Genomic DNA, 22894 nt, shown 5'->3' on the forward strand with positions numbered 1-22894 from the left:
AAATGTACTTTCTTGAGTGCTTCTCATTTTATTTTATTTTTTATTGGAGTTCAATTTACCAACATACAGCATAACACCCAGTGCTCATCCCGTCAAGTGCCCCCCTCAGTGCCCATCACCCAGTCACCCACCCCCCACCTCCCCTTCCAACACCCCTTGTTCGTTTCCCAGAGTTAGGAGTCTCATGTTCTGTCTTCCTCACTGATATTTCCACTCATTTTATCTCCTTTCCCCTGAGTGCTTCTCATTTATATGCTTCCTCAGATTAGGAATTTAAGATGAATGTCATGATTATTACTCAGTTAATTTAGATCTTTTAGACCTTCCATAGAAGTTGGACTTAGTAGCCTAAGTGAAGAGTCAATATTAGTGAATGATGTGAATTTTTCAAATGCAGCTTAACACATAATATAATGAGGTACCTCACTTTTTAGTGTAAAACTAAGTTTTTTCAAGTATTCTTATTCATTTATTTTAGTGATGTGACTTCACCAGGCAAGATGAGGCAGTTTTCTTTTTTCTTTTTTAGATTTTTATTTGTTTATTCATGAAAGACATGGAGAGAGGCAGGGACACAGGCAGAGGGAGAAGCAGGCTCCATGCAAGGAGTCCGATATGGGATTCAATCCTGGGACTCCAGGATCACGCCCTGAGCCGAAGGCAGGCACTAAACTGCTGAGCCACCTAGGAATCCCGAGGCAGAGTTTTCTAATTAAAAATAATTTGATATATTACTTATTGTTTGCTAATTTTTATATTGAACTTCTTATCTTTCTGAAAAATGGACCCCATAGCTTGATGAAATAAAAAATAAGACTGCTAAATATTTTGATTATCCAAATTCTTTTTTTTAAAAAAAGTTTTATTTATTTGAGAGAGAGAGAACAAGTAGGAGGAGCAGAGGAAGGGGGAGAGAGAATCTCAGAGTCCCATTCTGAGCTTGGAGTACAACTCGGGGTTTGATCCCAGAACCCTGAGATCACAACCTGAGTTGAAACCAAGAGTTAGTTGCTTAATTGACTGCTCCACCCAGGTGTTCCTCTCCAAATTCTTAATTGTATTAGGAAAGAGGGAAAAAAATTTCTTAGAGACAAGTAGTAAGATTATTAACACTCATTTTATAGGTTCTTATTTAAATTCCAGTTAACATTCAGTGTAATACTATTTTCAGGTGTACAATGTAGTGATTCAACACATTCCTTTTCTTTGTGCAGTATAGTTGCTTTAGATTCCACTGCACAAGTTATTCGTTTGTCACATATTTCCCTCTTTCCTGTGTCTGCCAAGTAGCTCATAGTGAAATTTAATTCTCCCTAAATTTAATTTTAAATTGAATCAACCATTCACCATCATTATATTAGTTTGAGTAATTCCTGGGAAGTTTCCTTTCAAGGTTGCTCGTCTTACTGTGTATATCTCAGTTCCTCCGTCAAAGTACATACTAAAAATTAGTAGTCCTATTCAGAAGAGGATGGCTTGGGAATTGTTTCTTTCTTTCTTTTTTTCTTTTTTTAAAGATTTCATTTATTTATTCATGAGAGACATAGAGAGAGAGAGAGGCAGAGACACAGGCAGAGGGAGAAGCAGGCTCCATGCTGGGAGCCCGATGTGGGACTTGATCCTGGGACTCTGGGATCACTCCCTGGGCCTAAGGCAGACACTCAACTGCTGAGCCACCCGGTTGTCCTGGGAATTGTTTGTTTATGGCCCTGCAGCCTCATAGCTTTGCTGGATTCCCTTCAAACTGGGAAGGAAAGAAACAGGTTCATTTGTGACCACCCTTGGTGCTATGATTATTATGTGTGTTAACTAGATGTTTTATTCTTGGGCCAGAGATGCCACTGGGAAAGAAGTGTATCGTCTTGCTCTTCAAACCAGGGAACAACACATCCGGAGAGACAAGGCTACCAGCAACATCTGTACAGCTCAGGTACATCACATGCCTGCTCTCCCCACCGAATGCCTTATAATCTATAGCAATGAGCTCATGGATTCACTCAATTGTCTTTTTGTCTGTTCCCCACTTACTGACACTGTGTACACCAGAAATGGTGTGATCTTATTGGTAGAGAAGCCCTGTGGTCTTGTCAGGACCAAAATATAATGTATTTTCCTGGATCTCTGTGTGTGGATGTACTTCATACTTCAGTGTCTGTAGCATTCTTGGCCATAGGGCAGGTCCATTATGGGTGGTGGGTGATTTGGCACCTTAGGGCTGAAATGGAAGCCCTGTAGGAATGTGGTGAGGAAGGCAATATGACTATGCTTGAGATATGACCAAGATTGACAAGTTGGTGGTGGTTGTGGGATACTCTTACTGGGGACTCAGGACAGTCATTCCTGAAATGGATGGAATAAAAGGGAAGCCTCCCAAGTTCCTCATAATCTTGGAAGTTGCCCAGGGCTCATGTCCGAGTGAGCAGTGTTTGAGACACAGCCAGTTTCCAGGCTTAGGCAGAGGACTGTTCCTGAGCATCCAGTCCATTCTAGGTCCATGTTTTCTATTCAGGGTGAGAGAAAGAGATCTGACCAACACCTCAGTGGGCAATACAGTGCTTTTTTTCTCTCAGAGCATTGGCTCAAAGCACCACCACCAAGTTTTAGAAAGACTCCTCAGGGGCAGTAGATAAAGTCTTCTTTTAGGTGGTTCTATAGCCATGGGTCTATGGACTGATTTCTTCAATACTGAAGAAATACTGATTTCTTCAATATCTATAGGTTCAATAGATAATACAATAAAGAATACAATCTTTATTGTATTATCTGTTGCCTCAAGAAGGTGTCTGCTTCTTTTCAGCAAAGAGCTCTTCTATTATCACAGGAAGGGACCAGATTTCAAGAGCTTTTCCTATGTTGACAGCAAATTGAACTTTATTTGATGCTATTTCTTTCTGTAGTTTACCCTTTATTTGTTGAATTTTTTTGTTCAAACAGCAATCAGCTGTCTTGCCCTTTCTGCTCATGTTCTTCCAAAAGATGTCGATCTGGTTATAAGTGTGTTATAGGGTTTTCTGTTTCAGTGTTTGAAGTTAATTTTGTAGATGAACTTGGGCTGAATTAAGGTATCTTTTTCAGCAATTATTAAAGTGATGTTTGCCCCGGAAATAGCCCAACTCAGTCTTCTCCATTGTTTTTTAAACATTTATTTACTAATTTTAGGGAATGATTGAGGGGAGGATAGAGAATTGCAAGTGGACTTATGAGTGTGAAGCCTGATTGGGGGCTCAATCCCAGGACCCTGAGATCACAACCTGAGCTGAAAGCAAATCAGATGCTTAACTGACTATGCCACCCAAAGCCCCTGTCTTTCTTCTGTATTTTTATTTTCTTATTCTGGATTGCTTCCAGCTACACATTGTCTATTTCATGTTGTGAGTTCTTTAAAGCAATTGCTCATAACTCCATTGTTATTCTCTATAAGCATGTAATTAATCATTTTTGTTAGGAGATGACTGATCTTTTGAGGTGCTTCTTAAGCACTCTGACTTTAACTCCAGCCTTCTGCTTCTTATAGCAACTGCTCCATGTTCCCAGGGCTGCCCCTTTCCTCTTGAGCATGCATACTAGGCTCCACACTGGACTTTTCTTAGTTTTGCATCATTGGTTGCACAGAGCATTAAAAAAAAAAAAATCTCTGAATGTGTGTTATTGAATTCTTTAAAAAAATTCTGTGAACTTGTGATATTTCACAGATCCCTGAATTTGCATCATATCCTGTTTTTCTTTTTTTTTTTTAATATTTATTTATTCATGAGAGACACAGACTGAGAGAAAGAGAGGCAGAGATGTAGGCAGAGGGAGAAGCAGGCTCCTCACAAGGAGCCTGATGTGAGACTCAATCCTGGATACTGGGATCATGACCTGAGCTGAAGGCAAGAGCCCAACCGCTGAGCCACCCAGGCGTCCCATATCCTATTCCTTGTATTTTCTTATTTCTTAGGTACTACCACAAGCAGTCTTTTCATTAGCTTTTTCTAAAGTCCGGTGTGTTGAGGTATAATTTATAATTTACATTTCATTAACTCTTTCACTGAGATAAGATTTGCCCATTTAAAGTATGCAGTTCAGTGGTTTTTACTATTTTTATGAAGTGCTGCAATGATTACTAGCTTTTCAATTTCATCATCCCCAAAAGAAACCTGTTCCCATGAAGCAATCATTCCCCATCCTTCTCCCCTCCCTGCAGCCTCTGGGAACCACTAACTACTTTCTTTCTATATGTATTTGCCATTCCGGGCATTTCATATAAATGGGATTTTACAATATATGGCCTCTTGTGCCTGGCTTCTTTCACTTAGCATAACGATTTCAAGGTTCATTCTTATTGTAGTATGAATCCGTGCTTCTTTTTTTTTTAATTTTTATTTTCCGTGCTTCTTTTTTTAAAGGCTGAATAATATCCCATTGTATGGACATACTACTTTTTGTTTATCCATTCATCAAGTGATGGATATTTGGGTTGTTTCCACTTTTAGGTACCTTGAATAAAGCCACTACACACATTCATGTACAAGATTTTGTGAGTCGATATGTTTTCAGTTCTCTTAGGCATATACCTAGGAGTAGAATTACTGGGCCATATTATGAACCTACACTGAGGTAGTTTTGAGGAACTTCCAGAGTGTTTTGCAAAGTGGCTTAATTTTGTATTTCTTCCACAAGTGTTACGAGGGTTGTAATTTCTTTCTCATATTTTAACCAATGCTTGTTATTGCCTGTCTTTTCAGCTATAGCCATCCTAGTGAGTTTGAAGTGATATTTCATTGTGGTTTTCATATGCATTTCTCTTAAACTAATGTGTTGGGTTTTTTTTTTTTAAAGATTTTATTTATTCATGAGAGACACACACAGAGGCAGAGACACAGGCAGATGGAGAAGCAGGCACCATGCAGGGAGCCTGATGTGGGACTCGATCCCAGGGTCTGGGATCACACCCAGAGCCAAAGGCAGATGCTCAACCACTGAGCCACCCAGGCGTCCCAAAACTAATGGTTTTGAGCAACCTTTAAGCACGAGCTTTTGATTATTTTTTAAAAACTTTTAAGTATACTGATTATATTAAGTTTGTCCAAATTATCTGGGAAATTTGAATTTTCTTGGTCTGTATTTCCTGAAATTTCTTTGGAGTTCTTTTTATTTTTTATTTTTATTTAAGATTTTACTGATTTATTCATGAGAGACAGAGAGAGAGAGAGAGAGAGACCGAGACATAGGTAGAGGCAGCGGGAGGAGCAGGCTCACTGTAGGGAGCCAAATGTGGGACTTGATCCTAGGACATGAGGATCATGACCTGAACCAAAGGTGGACGCTCAGCCATTGGGCCCCCAGGCATCCCTTCTTTGGAATTCTAACATCTTTCTAAGATTTCTAAAAATTGTTTAATATTTGTCATCAAATTGTTGGCCAGTCATTTGATACAGTCTCCTGTTTGTGGAAAAGAATCATCTCTACATTAAAAAGGGACATGAACCACTCTCTACAAGGTTGTTGTGATAAGAGGATTCCAGAGCACTCTGAATATCAGGCCTGAGTTTTTTGTTTCCCAGCAGTAGTTGTAAGCATTTGGATACACAGTGTCATGGATTGTTTGATTTCCCCTCTCCATAGCTGGAAGGTGTGGTGGTGCTTCTGTATTTATTTGTTATACTGAGTCCACAGAGCATCTATACTCTCGGAATTTTGGTCCAAGAAAGTCTATTTTTGTGTTGTTTGAGCCACAGTCAAGAGTCACTTGCTTAACTGAGCCACCCAGGTGCCCCAGGGGTCTTCCTTTCCTCTGCGTTGTCTTTATTGACTGCGGGCTTCACCTTCTAGCATCTTTTGAGAGCTGTTTCTTGTTTTGCAGTGGTTCCTTGGATTCTTTTTGGTAGCCTAGCAGGGAAAATGTGTACCTAACAAAATAGAACCTATATTGAACATCATCCAATTTTAAAGCACTATGTTTTCTGAGATGCCCTTCCTACTCTGGGGTGATTGGCTGGGAAGATGATTTTAACTGACTTAGGACATTAGGAGAAAAGTACCTAGTGGGACAGGAAAATTCAGAAACTAAAATGGTACTGGAGCAGTAAAATGGGAATGGCAGTGGGAGAATAGATTAGACGGGGCAGGAGAGGAATCTGAGACTTGAGTTGGGACCAGTTACCTGGGGGCAGGGATGATACTGCCTGGTTAGAAGATTGCTGATTGGCAGGATGTAGGGTGATAAAGAAGATAAGGGAAGGGATCAAGACAAGCACGAGATGAGCCTCCATCCTTTTTTGCCACATTGTCACTCATTTGGTCTCTAATCATAGCCATCCTCTTTTTATCCTTTTCCCTAACTCAATATGCCATCACAATGAGGCCTTTCCTTGTTCCCCATGCAGGGCTTCCTCACTGAAGCATCCCTGGAACTGTCTGTGCTCCTTACCTCTGAGAGATTCTGGTCGATTCCTTTCTATTTTCTGTTACACAAAAAACACACGCTTCCCTGTAAATGTTTTTGCGAAACCTCAATCCCGTAGTCAAGGGAGATATCTTTACCTGAGAAAGTGACCTTGCTTTGAGCTAGGAATAACCAAGAGGCTCTGATTTTCTCTTTCTAATATAAGTCCTGCCAGTTCATTTTGGTTTTATTCCCTTGTGTCCTGCATTTTCATTTTTGGTAGTCCTTTGCCACACAATCGCCATTCATCCCTTGGTTGGCTGAAATTCAGCTTCTAATGCTGCCCTGAGTTCTTGTGTATTTGAAAATTAACTGTTGCTTTTATCCTTAAAGACCGGTTTAACTGAATATAAAATTCTTGGATCTCATTTTTTTTCCTGACACCTTTATTGCTCCTCTTGTCTTTTCAACATGAAATACTGCTTCTCAATGTTTAATGACAACCCTATCTTCCCCCTTACGTGTGACATGATTATATTGCATGGATGAAACTCCTCCATTATGTGACCAAATCTGAAGGTTTAGTATCGTGACTTCAGGGTATCTTGGATGCTGTGTTTGCTCCTGAGATAGTCAGAGGTTATAAACAATCGTCTACTATCATAGAGAATGCAGGAAATCTGATCATTTTGTTTTGTCTCTGTTTTCAATTTTGACACTTCAAGTGAAAATAATACTCCTCCCCACTAATTGTGTTCAACACATTGTTGAACGTGATTTCTTAATGTTCTTTGTTGTTTTAGGCTCTCTTGGCAAACATGGCTGCCATGTTTGCAATCTACCATGGTTCCCGTGGGCTGGAGCATATTGCTAGGAGGGTACATAATGCCACTTTGATTTTGTCTGAAGGTGAGTCACTTATCTGTTTAATAATTTTGGGACATAACAAGAGTGATAAGCCTGAGTAAGTAAAATAGAAAACTCACTGTATGTCCAATGCTGCATAAAAAAATTGAAAGAAACTTTCTACATTTCTGATACACTAGGCATTAAAAATTTTTATTTATTTATTTTGCATTAAGATTTTTTTTATTTTTTTAAAGATTTTATTTATTTATTGATGACAGACACATGCAGAGAGCGAAGCAGAGACACAGGCAGAGGGAGAAGCAGGCTCCATGCAGGGAGCCCGATGTGAGACTTGATCCCGGGACTCCGGGGTCACACCCTGAGCCAAAGGCAAACGCCCAACCACTGAGCCACCCAGGCTTCCCCTGCATTAAAAATTTTAATATGAAGATATCTTATTTACTCCCTAACCCCTTAAAAAAGGGATGATCACTCAGAAAAATAGGCAAAGGACTTAAATTGTATTTTTATTTTTTTAATGATTTATTTATTTTATTTTAGAGAGACAGAGAGAGAGAACTAGGAGGAGGGGCAGGGGGAGAGGGAGAGAGAATCTTAAGTGCAGAGCCTGACAGAGGGTCGGATCCATCTCATGATCCTGAAGTCACAACCTGAGCTGAAACAAAGTCAAGTGCTTAACTGACTGCATTACCAAGTACCTAAATGTAATTTTAAAAGAAGCAAATATAGAAATAAATGGCAATAAATATGTAAAATTTCAATCTCACTATTAAGGAAGTGTAAATTGAAACAATAGTGTTTCCTCATTACTTTGGTAAAGACAAAAAGAATGCTGATGTTGGTACAAGTTTTATGAGGGCACATAAGCAATACATATCAAAAGCTTTTAAAATGTGCCTGTAGTTTGAATAAATCTGTTTTTTTTTTTAAGATTTTATTTATTTATTCATGAGAGATAGAAACAGAGAGACGCAGAAATATAGGCAGAGGGAGAAGCAGGCTCCATGCAGGGAACCCAATGTGGGACTCAATCCAGGGACTCCAGGATCATGCCACGGGCTGAAGACAGGCACCAAACTGCTGCGACACTCAGGGATCCCCAAAAATTCTAATTCTAGAGATGTATCTAAAGGTAATAATCAGGGAAGGATGTAAAGGGTATTCATTGAAACATTGCTTATAATAAAAAGGAAACATTGTTTATAATACCACAATCTTAGAAACAGTCTAAATGCCTGATACTTGATTAAATCATGTTACGTGTATATATTTGAATTCTATTGACATTAAAAATAATGATGGATATCAATCTGTAGAAAAGCAAGATATTCATTAAGAATTTTTTAAGGTAGGGACGCCTAGGTGGCTCAGCGGTTGGATGCCTGCCTTTGGCTCAGGGTATGATCCTGGAGACCGGGGATCGAGTCCTGCATCGGGCTCCTTGCATGGAGCTTGCTTCTTGCTTTGCCTGGGTCTCTGCCTCTCTCTCTCTCTCTCTCTCTCTCTCTCTCTCTCTGTCTCTTATGAATAAATAAATAAGATCTTTAAAAAAAATACCCTTAGATCATAACCTGAGCCGAAGATAGATGATTAACTGATTGAGCCACCCAGGTGCTCCATGCATCCTGCTATTGCTTTCAGCTCAGGTCATCTCAGGGTCGTGGTATGGAGCCCCACTTCAGGCTGTGCACTCAGCGCAGAGTCCACTGGTCCCCCCTTCCCCCTGCTTGTGCTCTCTCTCTAAAACAAACAAACAAACAAACAAACAAACAAAATCTTTAGAAAAAATTTACCTCTTTATTTCTCTGTAAAATGTCAAGGGCCGAGGAACAGATTTCTATATTGGGGACTGGTGGCTCTCCTATCTTGTCTAGGTCTCAAGCGAGCAGGGCATCAACTCCAGCATGACTTATTCTTTGACACTTTGAAGATTCAGTGTGGCTGCTCAGTGAAGGAGGTCCTGGACCGGGCCACTCAGCGGCAAGTCAATTTTCGGCTCTTTGAGGATGACACAGTAAGTAAAAGTTTTCCATTTTTACAGTACTCTGTAATTTCTTGGGCAGCCCGGGTGACTCAGCGGTTTAGTGCCGCCTTCAGCCCAGGGTTGTGATCCTGGAGACACAGGATCGAGTCCCATGTCGGGCTCCTGGCATGGAGTCTGCTTCTCCCTCTGCCTGTGTTTCTGCCTCTCTCTCTCTGTGTGTGTCTCTCATGAATTTAAAAAAAAAAAAATCTTAAAATTTCTTGACTTGTTAAAAATTTTCTTCTTAAAATCAGTTTTGGAATCTTGGGAACAATCTATACTTTATAAAAAATTTTCATTTCCAACTCATAACATTGTGACTTTCAAATAAAGAATAATTCATTCTTAGTTTTACTTAAGACTGTGATTTCGTGTATGGGACTCTTAGGCACATATTTTGCTCATAATACCCTTCACAATATGACTGATGGTAATGACTATGATAAGTGATAAAGTTAAGGGAAGAAAAGGGTAAATATATCTAGTGTCAATAGATGTGACACTATAGTCAATGTGAGAGTCTAGAAGTGGCTCACAAAACTCTAAATTTTATTAAGTCTGGTACTAATCTAGTCATCTTCACCTAAGGTCCAAACTTGGATATAATGGCACCCAGATATTTTGGAATAACTGGGAGTTTTATCCAGCACCTAACTCCCATTGACCTCTTGGGGTTTCTCCACTGGTGTTGGTGATTAGGGCTAATATTTTCCTTTTATTTCATTTCTATAGCTTGGGATTTCTCTTGATGAAACAGTCAATGAAAAAGATCTGGATGACTTGTTGTGGATCTTTGGCTGTGAGTCATCTGCAGTAAGTATATTAAGAAGATGCGTTTCTGGGGTGCCTGTGTGGCTTAGTTGGTTGAGCATCTGTCTTCAGCTTGAGTCGTGGTCCCGGGCCATGGGATGGAGCCCCAAGTAAGGCTCCCTGCTCAATGGGGAGCCTGCTTCTTCCTCTCTTCCCTGCTTGTGCTTTCTGTCACTTTCTCTGTCTCAAATAAATAAAACCTTAAAAAAAAAAAACATTTCTCATAATGACTGTTTGAGGTATTGTCAAAGATGATTTGGCCTCTTGTGGCTCCAGTGTGACATTGGGTGGCCTGCTATTACAATATATCCCTGACCATCCCTGATAGCTATAGTCACTGCTGTGGGCCCTAGCCAGGCTATGTGGGAGCATTGTTAATGGTATTCAATTGAAACTGTCCATGATACAGAGAATTATGGCCCTGGCATCTTGGTTATGTCTGTTCTGGGAAAATACTTGTTCATGTAACATTTATTGAACACCTTTATTGAGTTTGTGGCATTTATTGAATATTTATTGCGTACGTGGCAGCTACTATACTCGGCCCTGAGGATGGTGCTGAATTAGACATGATTCCTGCCCAATAGAGTTTATAGTCTAATGGGGACTCAGACACTCACAAGATTCAAATCCAAGATGATGATAGATCATATGATAGATGATATCCAAAGATGCTCTGTGAGCACAGAGGAAGGGCTTCTCACCAAGACTTGGAGAAATTGTCCTAAGCTGAGTTCTGAACAATGATGGGTAGGAGTTCTCCAATCTAAGATGGCATAGTTGAGGAACAGGGAGGATAGGGTCAGAGGTGAGACACTGGCAAAATAAACAATAAAAGCTTAGGGACGAAGATTACATGTGAACTAGGGGTAGGCAGTTCAATGTGACTGAGTTCATTTCTAAAACCAATGAAAAACATCAGGGCCACATGAGGAGAAATACTACAGTTCCCTGGGATGAAGATGGAAAGATGGAGCAGTCATTACATACGTAACCAGGGGCAAGATGTTAATCACAACAGTCAGGGCCCGGTGCACAGGAAGCACTCAATGAATATGGTTGAATGGATCAGTGGAAGGAAATGTTTATTATACCAGTGGTTCCAGAGCACTGAATGGTGGCATCCTGGTTGTCAATGTACTCTTTAAGAGAGGACTTGAGTACCAGATAACAGTTGTAAATCATCAATGAGATATCACACTGTATTAAGCCTTAATTAATAAATAGGACTGAATAAGCCATCTTCTCCCTAGAACTCTATTAAATTTAATCACAGGTTCCATGCATTTAAGGGAAATTTATAGAGCACCCACCAAGGGCTCTTGGTAGCTGTACTATCAGCCTGGAGCAGAATTTGCTCCAAGCCATTGTATTTATATATTCTGGATATTAAACCCTTCTTAGATATGATATGCAAACATTTTCTCCTGCTTTGTGGGTTGTTTCTTTTCTTTTTTTTAAAGATTTTATATATTTCTTCATGAGAGGCACAGAGAGAGAGAGAGAGAGAAGAGAGAGAGGCAGAGACACAGGCAGAGGCAGAAGCAGGCTCCATGTAAGGAGCCTGATGTGGGACTTGATCCCGGGTCTCCAGGATCAGGTCCTGGGCTGAAGGCAGTGCTAAACTACTGAGCCACCTGGGTGCCCTTGTGGGTTGTCTCCTTTGATATATAAAAGTTCTTAAATTTAATTGAAGTCCTCCTTATTCACTTTTTCTTTTGTTTCTTATGCTTTTGGTGTCATATTTGAGAATCCAAGATCATGCAGATTTGTCTGTTTTCTTCTTAAGAGTTTTATGGTTTTGGCTTTTAAACGTAGGTCTTTGCTTTGAGTTAGTTTTTGTATATGGTGTAAGGTGAGGGTCCAACTCACTCCTTTGCATGTGGATATCCAGTTTTCTCAGCATTGACTGTTGAAGAGATTGTCCTTTTTGCTCACTGAATGCTCTTGGCACATGTGTTTTATTAGAATTGTTCTCGAAGATAAAAGCAGGGTCAAGTGAGAGTCCCCGCTTGAATGTTGTCATCATTACTTTTTTAAAAAAAGATTTTTCTTTATTTATTTAAGAGAGTGAGTGAGAGAAGGAGCAGGGGGAGGGACAGAAGGAGAAGCAGACTCCTCACTGAGCAGGGAGCCTAAGGTGGGGCTCTATGGGCGAGCTCCATTCTGGGACTCCAGGATCATGACCTGAGCTGAAGGAAGACTCTTAATCAAGAGCCACTCAGACACCCCATCATAACTGTTTTTTAAAAGATTTATTTATTTGATGGGGGAGGGGAGAGTGTGTGAGTCTGTGCAATGCAGGGGGGTGGGGCAGAAGGAGAGAGAAAGAGAGAATCTCAGCCACCCTGCTGAGCACAGTGCTGGAAGTAGGGCTCAATCCCAAGACCCTGAGATTGTGACCTGAGGGGAAGTCAAGATTTGAATGCTTAACTGCCTGAGCTACCCAGGTGCCCCATCATGACTTTTTGATAGCTCTTTAAAATAACTTACTGGAACTTGCTTCATTATTCAAGGAACATGCTGGATAAGTCTTTTGGGGGTGGAATACAATAAAAATTCATTTTTCCTCTGGCAAAGGTTAATAGAATTTAAAAATGTTGCTCTGAAAAATTGCCACAATTCGTGACTCCTGATACTTGTTACCTCACCAGGCCAAATGCTAGGGGGTTGGGCGGTGGTAGTAGATCTCTAGTGCTTTGTTGGGATACGTGCCAACTAGAAGCCTGGATCTCCACATGTGCTTGCAGGCATGCTTCTTGCCATTTAGTCTGTGGTCTCTCCAAATAGGAGCTGGTTGCTGAAAGCATGGGTGAGGAGCAGAGAGGTATTCCAGGAACTGCTTTCAAGAGAACTAGCTCATTCCTCACACATCAAGTGTTCAACAGGTTTGTGTGGCTTGTGTGCGGTGGCTTGGGAGTAGGATATATAGTGGCTGCTTTTTTTTAAAAAAAATTATTTTAAATATTTATTTTAGAGAGAGCGAGTGAGAGAGTGTAAGTTGGGAGAGGGGCAAAGCGAGAGAATCTTAAGAAGACTTCCCACTGAGCACGGAACCTGACATGGGGCTTGATCTCATGACCCATGAGATTCATCACCTGAGCCAAAACCAAGAGTGGGGACTCCATCAACTGAGCCATCCAGGCACCCTAGAGTGTGGCTTCTGGATCCAACTATGATGTGGTTTTGGTTATTGTGGCTCAGCTGTGGCTCACTAATAAAACCATTACCATAAGGATTCCATTCCTGATTTTGGCAAAGCCACCCCCTGGTATGGCTCTGCTCCATTGGCAGTGTAACCCCTAAGCCCACTCGTAAGGAAGAGGGGAGTATGGATGCCTGGTTGCCAGATTGAAGTTCATATCCAGGAACTCAACATCCTCTTCCCACTCTTCTTCCTCTTTTGCCCACAGAAGCTTTTTGTCCTAGTGTATCCCCTGAGATTGGGCGGGTTGGGGGTGAGGGTTCCATGTCCTTCCTTCTGATGCTTTATTGGCATGTTGCCCCTGGCTCACTTTGATCTGTATTTTGAAGGTAGATCTGTGTGTCTTAGCTTTCATCAGGAGGATGTATGTGGACTCTTATCTCATTATAATGCCCCAAATCATGTGTTTTGTGTTTATAGCTATCACTCAGAAACAAACATTGTCCGATATATGAAGAAATTGGAAAACAAAGACATTTCCCTTGTTCACAGCATGATTCCACTGGTAATTGTTATTCCTACTTTATTCCTACTTCGAATCCCATCGCTGGTCCCTTATCTTTGGGTTGCAAAAGACGGATGAAGGGGTGGCTGTGTGGGGGGATAGAGGGTCAAGAGGAAATAACTAACGTGATACATTTTGGATGTCCTTAAAGGGGTCCTGCACCATGAAGCTCAACAGCTCATCTGAACTCACAGTAAGTAAGACACTTCTTAAGAGGGAACTTATGAGGAGCAGTGTTCTAGCTTGTACCTAAGTAGATAACTAGAGAAAGTTACTAGGACTGTGATTTAATAACTACCCGAATAATTCTTTGCCTTACTATTCTTTTTTAAAAAATATTTTATTTATTTGCATGAGAGAAAGAGAGAGAGCACTAGTGGGGCAGGGAGGGGCAGAGGGAGAAGAAGCAGGCTCCCCGCTGAGCAAGTTGCCCAGTGAAGGGCTCTGTCCCAGGACCCTGGGATCATGATCTGAGCCAAAGGCAGATGCTTACCAACTGAGCCACCCATGCATCCCATCTTTACCTTGCTGTTCAATCTTATGAGGAACCCCAATTTTGTTGCAACTTGATCATTTAAATTTATAAGTAAAATTATCTGAAACTAATAATACACTTATGTTAATTGAATTTAAATTTAAAAATTAAAAAATTAAATATATAACATTTATGCTTTCCTGTTGCCCTGTTTATTTATTATAGATTTTATCTTTAAGTACTCTCCACACCCATTGTGGGGCTTGAACTACAAGCCTGAGACCAAGAGTCACATGTCTAGTGACTGAGCCAGCAAGGTGCCACTCCTATCCCCCCTCCTTTTAAGACTGTATCCGTTTATTCATGAGAGACAGAGAGAGAAAGAGAGAGAGAGAGAGAAGAGAGGCAGAGACACAGGCAGAGGGAGAAGCAGGCTCCCTGCAGGGAACCTGATGCCGGACTCAATCCCTGGACCTGGGGATCACAACCTGAGCCAAAGGCAGATGCTCAACCACTGAGCCACCACCCAGGTATCCCTCCTACTCCCCCTTTTAAACCTGGATGTAAAAAGCTTTTAGCAACCTGCAGTTGTTAAGCTCAGTAGAATTTAGAACCTTAAGACTTCTTTCGAGAAATCCACTCACAGTACCAGATGGGTAGAGATTGGAGGTTTTCATTTATTTCTTTTATCAACAGCAGATTTATGTAACCTGCTCTTGTGGTTGCTAAGTAGCTCTACTAGGCTAGGATCCATTTTAGCAAAACTGTCTTTTTCCTTTTTTAAAAAGATTTTATTTATTTATTTATGAGAGGGGCAGAGACATAGGCAGAGGGAGAAGCAGGCTCCATGCAGGGAGCCCGATATGGGACTGGATCCCGGGACTGCAGGATCACTCCCTTAGCCGAAGGCAGTTGCTTAACCACTGAGCCACCCAGGTGTCCCTTTCCTTTTTTCCATAGGATTACTCTGATATGACAAATCATATCAGGCAGAGGATCATTTTATATTGTGATCAGAAGAGTTTTCCCCATTTGCTTTTGTTTGTGTCTTATTCTGTTCGTTGAAGAGAGAATAATATGTGTGCTGTATATGAGTTCAAATAAACTACCTGAAACAACTCATTGGGTTTCATGGATACAAATCTATCTGGGGACTTTTTGTTCCTGAAAAAATAGAAAAAGTTTGCATTTTTGTCTAAGTTCCCTTTCTAGGCCTTTGTGACCCACTTATAAAATGAAGGTAGTAATAGCACTTGGTAAAATTGTGGTGAGATTTAATGAATTAATGTATTTAAAGTGCTTAAAACAGTGCCTGGCACAGAGTCAGCACTTTGTCATCATCATCATTATTAAGTTAGTATTGTTATTACTGTTACAATTGTACATATGCATGTGTTTTCTCCCCTGTTGTTCTTCAGCCTATCACATGGAAAGAATTTGCAAACATCCACCCATTTGTGCCTCTGGACCAAGCTCAAGGCTATCAGCAACTTTTCCGAGAGCTTGAGAAAGACTTGTGTGAACTCACGGGCTATGACCGAATCTCTTTCCAGCCTAACAGGTACGAGATGTCTTCTCTTGTCACTTTAGCTATCTCTTATGGTATAATACCCACCTCAAAACATTGAGGCTTGAAACAATTTTGTATCATTGTGATAGTCGAGTAGACAGTTCAACTTCCCTGGGGTGCATGGCTGGTAGGTCCAAAGTAGCCACATCCACATAGTGGCAAGCTAACGATGGGCTGTTGGCTGGGAGCTCAATTGAGGATGTTGACCCGAGCCTTGTTTCTTGTTCATGTAGACCTCTCCATGTGGTTTCTTGAGCTTTATTCCTCCCTGAATGATGTCTAGGTTCAAAGTGGAGTGTTCCATGGTGGAAGAATGTGGAAGCTGCAGACCTCTTAAGGCTCAGCCTCTGAAGTTTCACAGCATCACTTCAGAGCATTCTATCAATTAAAGCAAGTGACAAGGCCAGACCAGTTTGAATGCAGGAGGGGCACAACACATGGTTGTGATTGTCCAGAGATGTGATTTATTGTGGGCCATCTTTGGAAACTAGTTACTATATCCATCAATGACATAGGACAAGAATCAGAATCCAGCACAAATGTTAACTCCTAACAAGCAACAATGTTTCAGTCCAGTAGGGGCTGGAGAACTATGTACTGGTTTGTTCTGTCACTAACTTTGAAAGTTCCCTGCCTTTCCTCTGGCTTCTGTAAAGTAAGAACTTCTACAAATAGTGGTTTTTATTTATTTATTTATTTATTTATTTTTTTTAATCTTTTTTTTTTTAATTTTATTTATTTATTTATGATAGTCACAGAGAGAGAGAGAGAGGGAGGCAGAGACACAGGCAGAGGGAGAAGCAGGCTCCATGCACAGGGAGCCCGACGTGGGATTCGATCCCGGGTCTCCAGGATCGCGCCCTGGGCCAAAGGCAGGCGCCAAACCGCTGCGCCACCCAGGGATCCCCTGGTTTTTATTTATTTTTAAGCAGAGGGCTCTAGCAACATTTCCTGGATTCTTGTTAAAGGTACAAATGTCTGTGTCCCATTTGAGGCCTACTGATCATAATTTCCAGGGCTTAGGACTAAGAAACTTCATTTATTTTTTAAAAATATTTTATTTATTTATTCAACAGTGGGAGAGAGAGAATACAAGCAAGGGGAGTAGGAGTAGGAGGAGCAGGCTTCCTGCTGAGCAGGGAGCCCAATGCGAGGCTTTATTCTAGGACCCTGGGATCATAACCTGAGCCGAAGGCAGATATTTAGCTGACTGAGCCACCCAGGTGCCCCAAGAAACTTTATTTTTAAAAGCAAAATGGTATACAGCCAATTTCAAATCCATTGGGTTTTTGTGATATGTCTTCATGGGAATAGATCGATGGATAGACAAACTTTTATCAGCATGAGTTCACATTTTAAGTATATTCAGAAGAAGAGTTGCATTTCTGCCACTTTCTTCATCTTCCACTACTCAACGTGTAATTTTCTACCAGCAGCCTCAGCATTGACATTACCCAGGAGCTTGTTTTAGAAATCCAGAGTTTAAGATACAAAAATCAAATACTTTTTTATTCATTTTTATTATTTTTTTAATCAAATGATTTTTTAAGAGCTTTATTTATTTGAGGGGTGGGGAGCAACAGAGAGAATCTTCGAGCAGACTCCTTACCAAGTGAGGAGCCCAATGTGGGGCTTGTGAGATCATGACCTGAGTTACAACCAAGAGTTGGAGGCTTACCTGACTGAGCCACCCAGGTGCTCCAAAAATCAAATAATTTTAAAACAGACATTTATCTTCTCACTCCCTGAAAAAGAAAGTAACCAGATCTTAGATACAATCAAGTCCTACCTCCTGTTTGGCAACATAAACTATACAGCAAAGCCATGCACTTTGTAAAAACAGCGTAGCCTACAAAATATAAACCCTATTGGAAGGGAGCAAATAGCAAATAAGGAAGGAATGACATTCGTGAAAGTCAGGCTTCATACCTTCATTAAAATATCATCATCCAGCACCCCCACCCTCCCTTTTAAGAAAAGAGGAACCTGAGTGAATTATTAATCTGAGGCAATAATACCTTAATTAAATGTTGAAAATGAAGAAACTTCGCCCTCTAGTGATGGCATAGGATCACATCTTCTGTGTCATATGGGAGAGTAATTGTTAGGACTATCTTAACTTTCGTAGCTCAATTTGAGGGCCCAGCCAGGGTCCTGAAAGACTGATCTAAGAATGAGGACGCAATGGTTTCCAATCTTGACTGGAAATTGGACTCATGTTGTGAATTTATAAGAAGATTCTGTTGTCCTGATCACAATCCCAGATTGAATCATAATCTTGATAGGGAAAGACAGGGGTGAGGGAGTCAACACAGGCATGACTAGTTCTTTAAAGCTCCCCAGGTGATCCCAGTTGGGAGGCAAGGTTAGGAACCACTGTCTTCAAAGTTTTTCTGTTGTTTTTCTTAATATACCTAACACTCTTTCTCTGTCCTGCTGAATTCACTCATGACTGGCAGTGAGATTCAGTACCCCATCGCAGTCTTATAGGAGGGAAGGAGATCTTCTGTCAGCGATGCCTTCTCCACTTTTACAGATTCCCAGCTAGAACACTCATTTCCAAGAGTCAATTTGAAAGTGATAGGAGCTGTCTTATAGGAGGGAAGGAGATCTTCTGTCAGCGATGCCTTCTCCACTTTTACAGATTCCCAGCTAGAACACTCATTTCCAAGAGTCAATTTGAAAGTGATAGGAGCTGTGCCGGAAGTTGAGGCTTAGATGAAGGGTATTTCATGTTCTTAATAGGAACTGCTGTGGGAGATGAGGAAATGACCTCTCTTTTGTTGAGAAAATAGACCATGCTTCCAGAAATTAAGGTTTGGGGAAAAGAGGAAGGGATGCACCATATATTCTATATGTAAGGGAGTTTATTTTTATCTTGTTCTAATCCTCTTCGTTTATTTGTGCTAACCTTCTCTCTTCAAGTGAATGATATATCCAGGTTTCATAATGTATATTCTAAGTTATTATTAGTCTACCACAGGGTTATTTATTGTTTAATTCATCTGATTTATTGCTGGATAGTGACCACTCCAATCCAAGGTGCTGATGTAGGCTTCATAATCATTGTAAAGAGAAGTACAAGTTTTCTTGAAAATTTTGTACAAAGGGAGAATTTTCTGTATTATGTCAGCCACTGAAATTATACCTTTTTTTTTTTTAAAGATTTTATTTATTTATTCATGAGAGACACAGAGAGAGAGGCAGAGACACAGGCAGAGGGGGAGAAGCAGGCTCCACGCAGGGAGCCTGATGTGGGACTCGATCCCGGGTCTCCAGCATCCGGCCCTGGGCTGAAGCCAGCGCTAAACCGCTGAGCCACACGGGGTTGCCCTGAAATTATACTTCTTAAGTATGCGGTGCAGTCACAATTATCATTCAGGGACCATTTCCTGGTGTTTTCATTTCTATTTAATTGGAGTCGGTCAGTATGTCTATAGAGTTCTAGAGTCTAGTCACCAGAAAGTTTTGCATCTAAATGTTTCTTTTCCATTTTTGTTATCATATGATATTTAAAAGATAAAGGCAAAATTTTAGTAAGTAGCATTAATAATATTTTGCAACTCTAAATTTTTTTATCGTGGTAAAATACATAGAACATGAAAATTTGTCATTTTAACCATTTTTAAGAGTTCAATAGCATGAAGTACATTGACATTGTTTTACAGCCATCAATACCATTCATCTCCATAACTTTCTGCCTTCCCAAATCAAAGCTCTGTATTGATTAAATAATAACTCCTCATTTTTCTCTTAACCCAGTGCCTGACAATCGTGATTTTATTTTCTGTGGCTATTAACTTGACTACTCTAGGTATGTTATTTAGGTGGAATTATATGTGTCCTTTTGTATCTGGTTTATTCCCCTTAGCATAATGACTTTATCCATGTTGTAGCATGTGTCAACATTCCCTTTTTAAGGCTGAATAATATTCCACAGTATGCGTGGGCCACATTGTTTATCTCCTTGCTCATTGATGGACATTTGGGTTTTCCACCTCTTGGCTGTTGTGGATAATGTTGCTGTTAACATTGGTATACAAATACCTGAGTTCCTGGTTTTAATACTTTTGGGTATATACTCAGATGCAACATTGTTGGATGTATGGTAACTTTAATTTTTTGAGGAATGGCCATACTGACTTTGATATATCAATGCAGAGGTATACGTGGGAATAGGTACATGAATAGAAGAACATTTAGTTACTTTAGTACTTTTTGTCCTATGCTTTTTTTTTCTATTTTTATTTTTCTCCTCCCAAGTACTTTTGCTTTTTTAGATTATTAATCTTTTTAACCATGATACATGTTAATATATAATGTAAAAATAAGTTATTTTTATTGTGGGAACATGCATATTATGACACAAGTAAACACAGTGTAAGATGCTTGCAGGTTCATTTCTCCCCTGTGTCTCCTGATCTCAGAGGATTTCTCCATCAGCCAGTGGCATGATGAAGCTGGCTTTGACACTTGCCCTGGGGCTGGAGGCAAACCACTACTGCCTCAGTCTTAGCAGCAACATAGAACTCAAACATAAAGTGAGAAAGTCTTGCAACAAAGGGCAATGAACCCAGCTCTGCAGAATAGAATAATATTTAACACCATGTAGATTCGGAACACAGCTCTCTGGTTCTGAGATGACTATGTAGGAGAGCTACAGTTGTCAGGCATGAACTTGAGTGTTTCTGCACATGGCCCTGACTGCTCCATCTTGTTTGGATTTCTGGGCCCTTCATACTGTCTTCTAATCCAGTACAGTTCTACATTATGCTCATGGAAGGCTCTTGTTCTTTCTCTAATAGTTCCTGCCTAGATATAGACTGCCATAGGACCTTTCTCTTCAGTGGATTTTTTTTTTTCTGAAAGGGAATTCAGCAGCTCAGAGGAAAGATTAGCACCCAGGATATTGAGACCTCTACACGGCTTCTTCCTTAGTCTTGATGTGGGTTTCTCTCCCATAAAGCAAGAAAGCAAATGCAATGTTATTGATCTGATTGAGGTTAAGTTGAGGAATGACCAATAATTACAGTTGATAAGGGATTTAGTATGATAAATTCTGGCATGAAATTTTTCACTTGTGGCTAAACTTTTACATGATCTATTTCCTAGGAGTGTTAGATTCTAAAGGTGTTTAAAAGACTTGAAACAAAAATGTCAAGCAACTTGTCCCCATTTCTCCTGTTTATTTGCTCCATCTACAAACCTGGGGAGCATTTCCAGTTTAGTGAAGAAAATAACTATGCCCAGCATGACTTGTTTTGACTTATTTCTCCATAACACTATGACACTCTTAAAATCATTCAGCAGCTCACAAATACACTCCAGGAATTGCTCGTTTAGAATTATGATGTAATGTTTAAGGCAGACAGAAGCAGTAATTAACACCTTCCACGGATATCCAAAGTGAAAGACAAGCCAGAATTATTATTAGCTCCTTGGTATGTAAGAGTAAGGAAGTTGTTTTTGTCTTTAAAAACAGCAAACTATGATCTTGAAAGTAGATTGAGCTGTCAGTTGCTTTCCCAGAATCTCCTCTTGGAAGGTTCTTAAACAAACATGGTGCAATCTATGGATCTCAAACTTCATCGCGCATGAGAATCACCTGGGTGGCTGGTTAAATTGCTAAGCTTCACTGCCAGAGTTTCTGATTCAGTAAGTCTGGGTTGGGGCCTGAGAACTTGCATTTCTAACAAATTTCTGGATGATGTTAATATGCTGGTTTTGCTACCATACGGTGAAAACCACTCGGGTTGCCGGTATTCAGAGTCCTGGCTGCTTATTAGAATTAGTTGGGGGTGGGGGGAAGGATTGGGAGCCTTTGAAGAATATTGATACTCTCCTTACCCCACAAACTAGTTGCATCAGAATTTCCTCTCGTGTGGGGGGAGTTGAGGAATCAGGGTTTTAATAACCTCCTTAGGTGACTCTGATGTGCGTCATTGGGTTGGAGAGTATGTTGCCCGGAAGAAACACCAAAAGAGGAAGGTTTAGTTAGAGGACTAATATCTCCTAGTGGACTGAGCTTTGAAAGTGCCCTTTGAAGACTAAGTCACTACCATCATTTGCCCATCAGGCAGTTTACAGTTCACCATAAGGAGAATCAAACGCCTGATAGTTGCCACGTCACACACTCCCTTTCTTGACCTCATGATTGATGTTACTGTTAGCTCTATAATGACTCATATTATTAATAATCTCTGATAATGCTTTCCTACTGAGCTTGGTGCAGCTTCACAACCCTCCCCTCAGAGAACTCTGGGAGGCCAAATAGCAGAGACCCTCTTTGGTTAAAAACTGATTTCCTAAAGAAGCACTCAGAACACCAGGAAGAAGAAAAAGAAGGGTGAAGGATGAAGAGAACCATCTTTGGCGACATAGAATGCAGTGAGGTGGAGGACCTCACCTTCCTCAATTTCCTTAACTCTCTAAAGTGTATTTCGATTTTTGCAGTTTGTAAGACTTTTGTAAGCAGCCATTCTTAACACTTGATGACACATGCAGGATTTTCTGATTCATTACTTGAGAACTTGACATTTCTATCAGGTTCCCAGGTGACGCCAATGCTTTGTTTGGGAACTTGGAATTTGAGAACGGCTACTTTAAGATACTATTCAGCTATCAGAATGGTTAGAACAGCTGGATCTATTCAGATGTTTTTTAACCAGAATTAGAAGGTTAAATATAGAATTCAGTTTATGTCAAATTAGATGCAGAATAGTAAGAACATTCCAGAATGATATGTTGAGAGGTTTTTATTATAAGCTCATTGGAATGGAGATCCAGATAGTGTTTGGGTACTCAAGGTAAGCAACAGAATTATATTGATGAAAATCCCACTGCTTCCTAGGTATGTGTATTGGAAAACTGTCATTCACCCTGTTTATTCCATTCATAAGATAGGAATCAGTACCATTTTTTGTTTTCTAAGTTTCTTTTTCTGGGAGTGTCTTATGATGTTGCCATGGACTAAAGTGGGTCATTTTGACCCAGTAGCTGTATTGCATCTTACTAGGATCAGTTTTTTTTTTTTTTTTTTTTTTATAGGATCAGTTTTACCATGTCAGTT

At 40.3% G+C, this 22894-nt stretch overlaps 1 protein-coding gene across 1 annotated transcript in view; it reads left to right on the forward strand.

Annotated features, from left to right (window-relative positions):
- GLDC (glycine decarboxylase) overlaps positions 1 to 22894 on the forward strand; it is a 92101-nt gene that overhangs the window by 35505 nt on the left and 33702 nt on the right. Inside the window, exons 8-15 of the mRNA XM_055301929.1 lie at positions 1834 to 1930; positions 7171 to 7276; positions 9112 to 9251; positions 9993 to 10073; positions 12861 to 12958; positions 13696 to 13780; positions 13932 to 13973; positions 15674 to 15816. Coding sequence (XP_055157904.1) covers positions 1834 to 1930; positions 7171 to 7276; positions 9112 to 9251; positions 9993 to 10073; positions 12861 to 12958; positions 13696 to 13780; positions 13932 to 13973; positions 15674 to 15816 — 792 coding nt within the window. The remainder of the gene's footprint in view (positions 1 to 1833; positions 1931 to 7170; positions 7277 to 9111; positions 9252 to 9992; positions 10074 to 12860; positions 12959 to 13695; positions 13781 to 13931; positions 13974 to 15673; positions 15817 to 22894) is intronic.

Source organism: Nyctereutes procyonoides, unplaced genomic scaffold (genome assembly GCF_905146905.1).
Source record: "Nyctereutes procyonoides isolate TBG_1078 unplaced genomic scaffold, NYPRO_anot_genome, whole genome shotgun sequence".
NCBI lineage: Eukaryota > Metazoa > Chordata > Mammalia > Carnivora > Canidae > Nyctereutes > Nyctereutes procyonoides.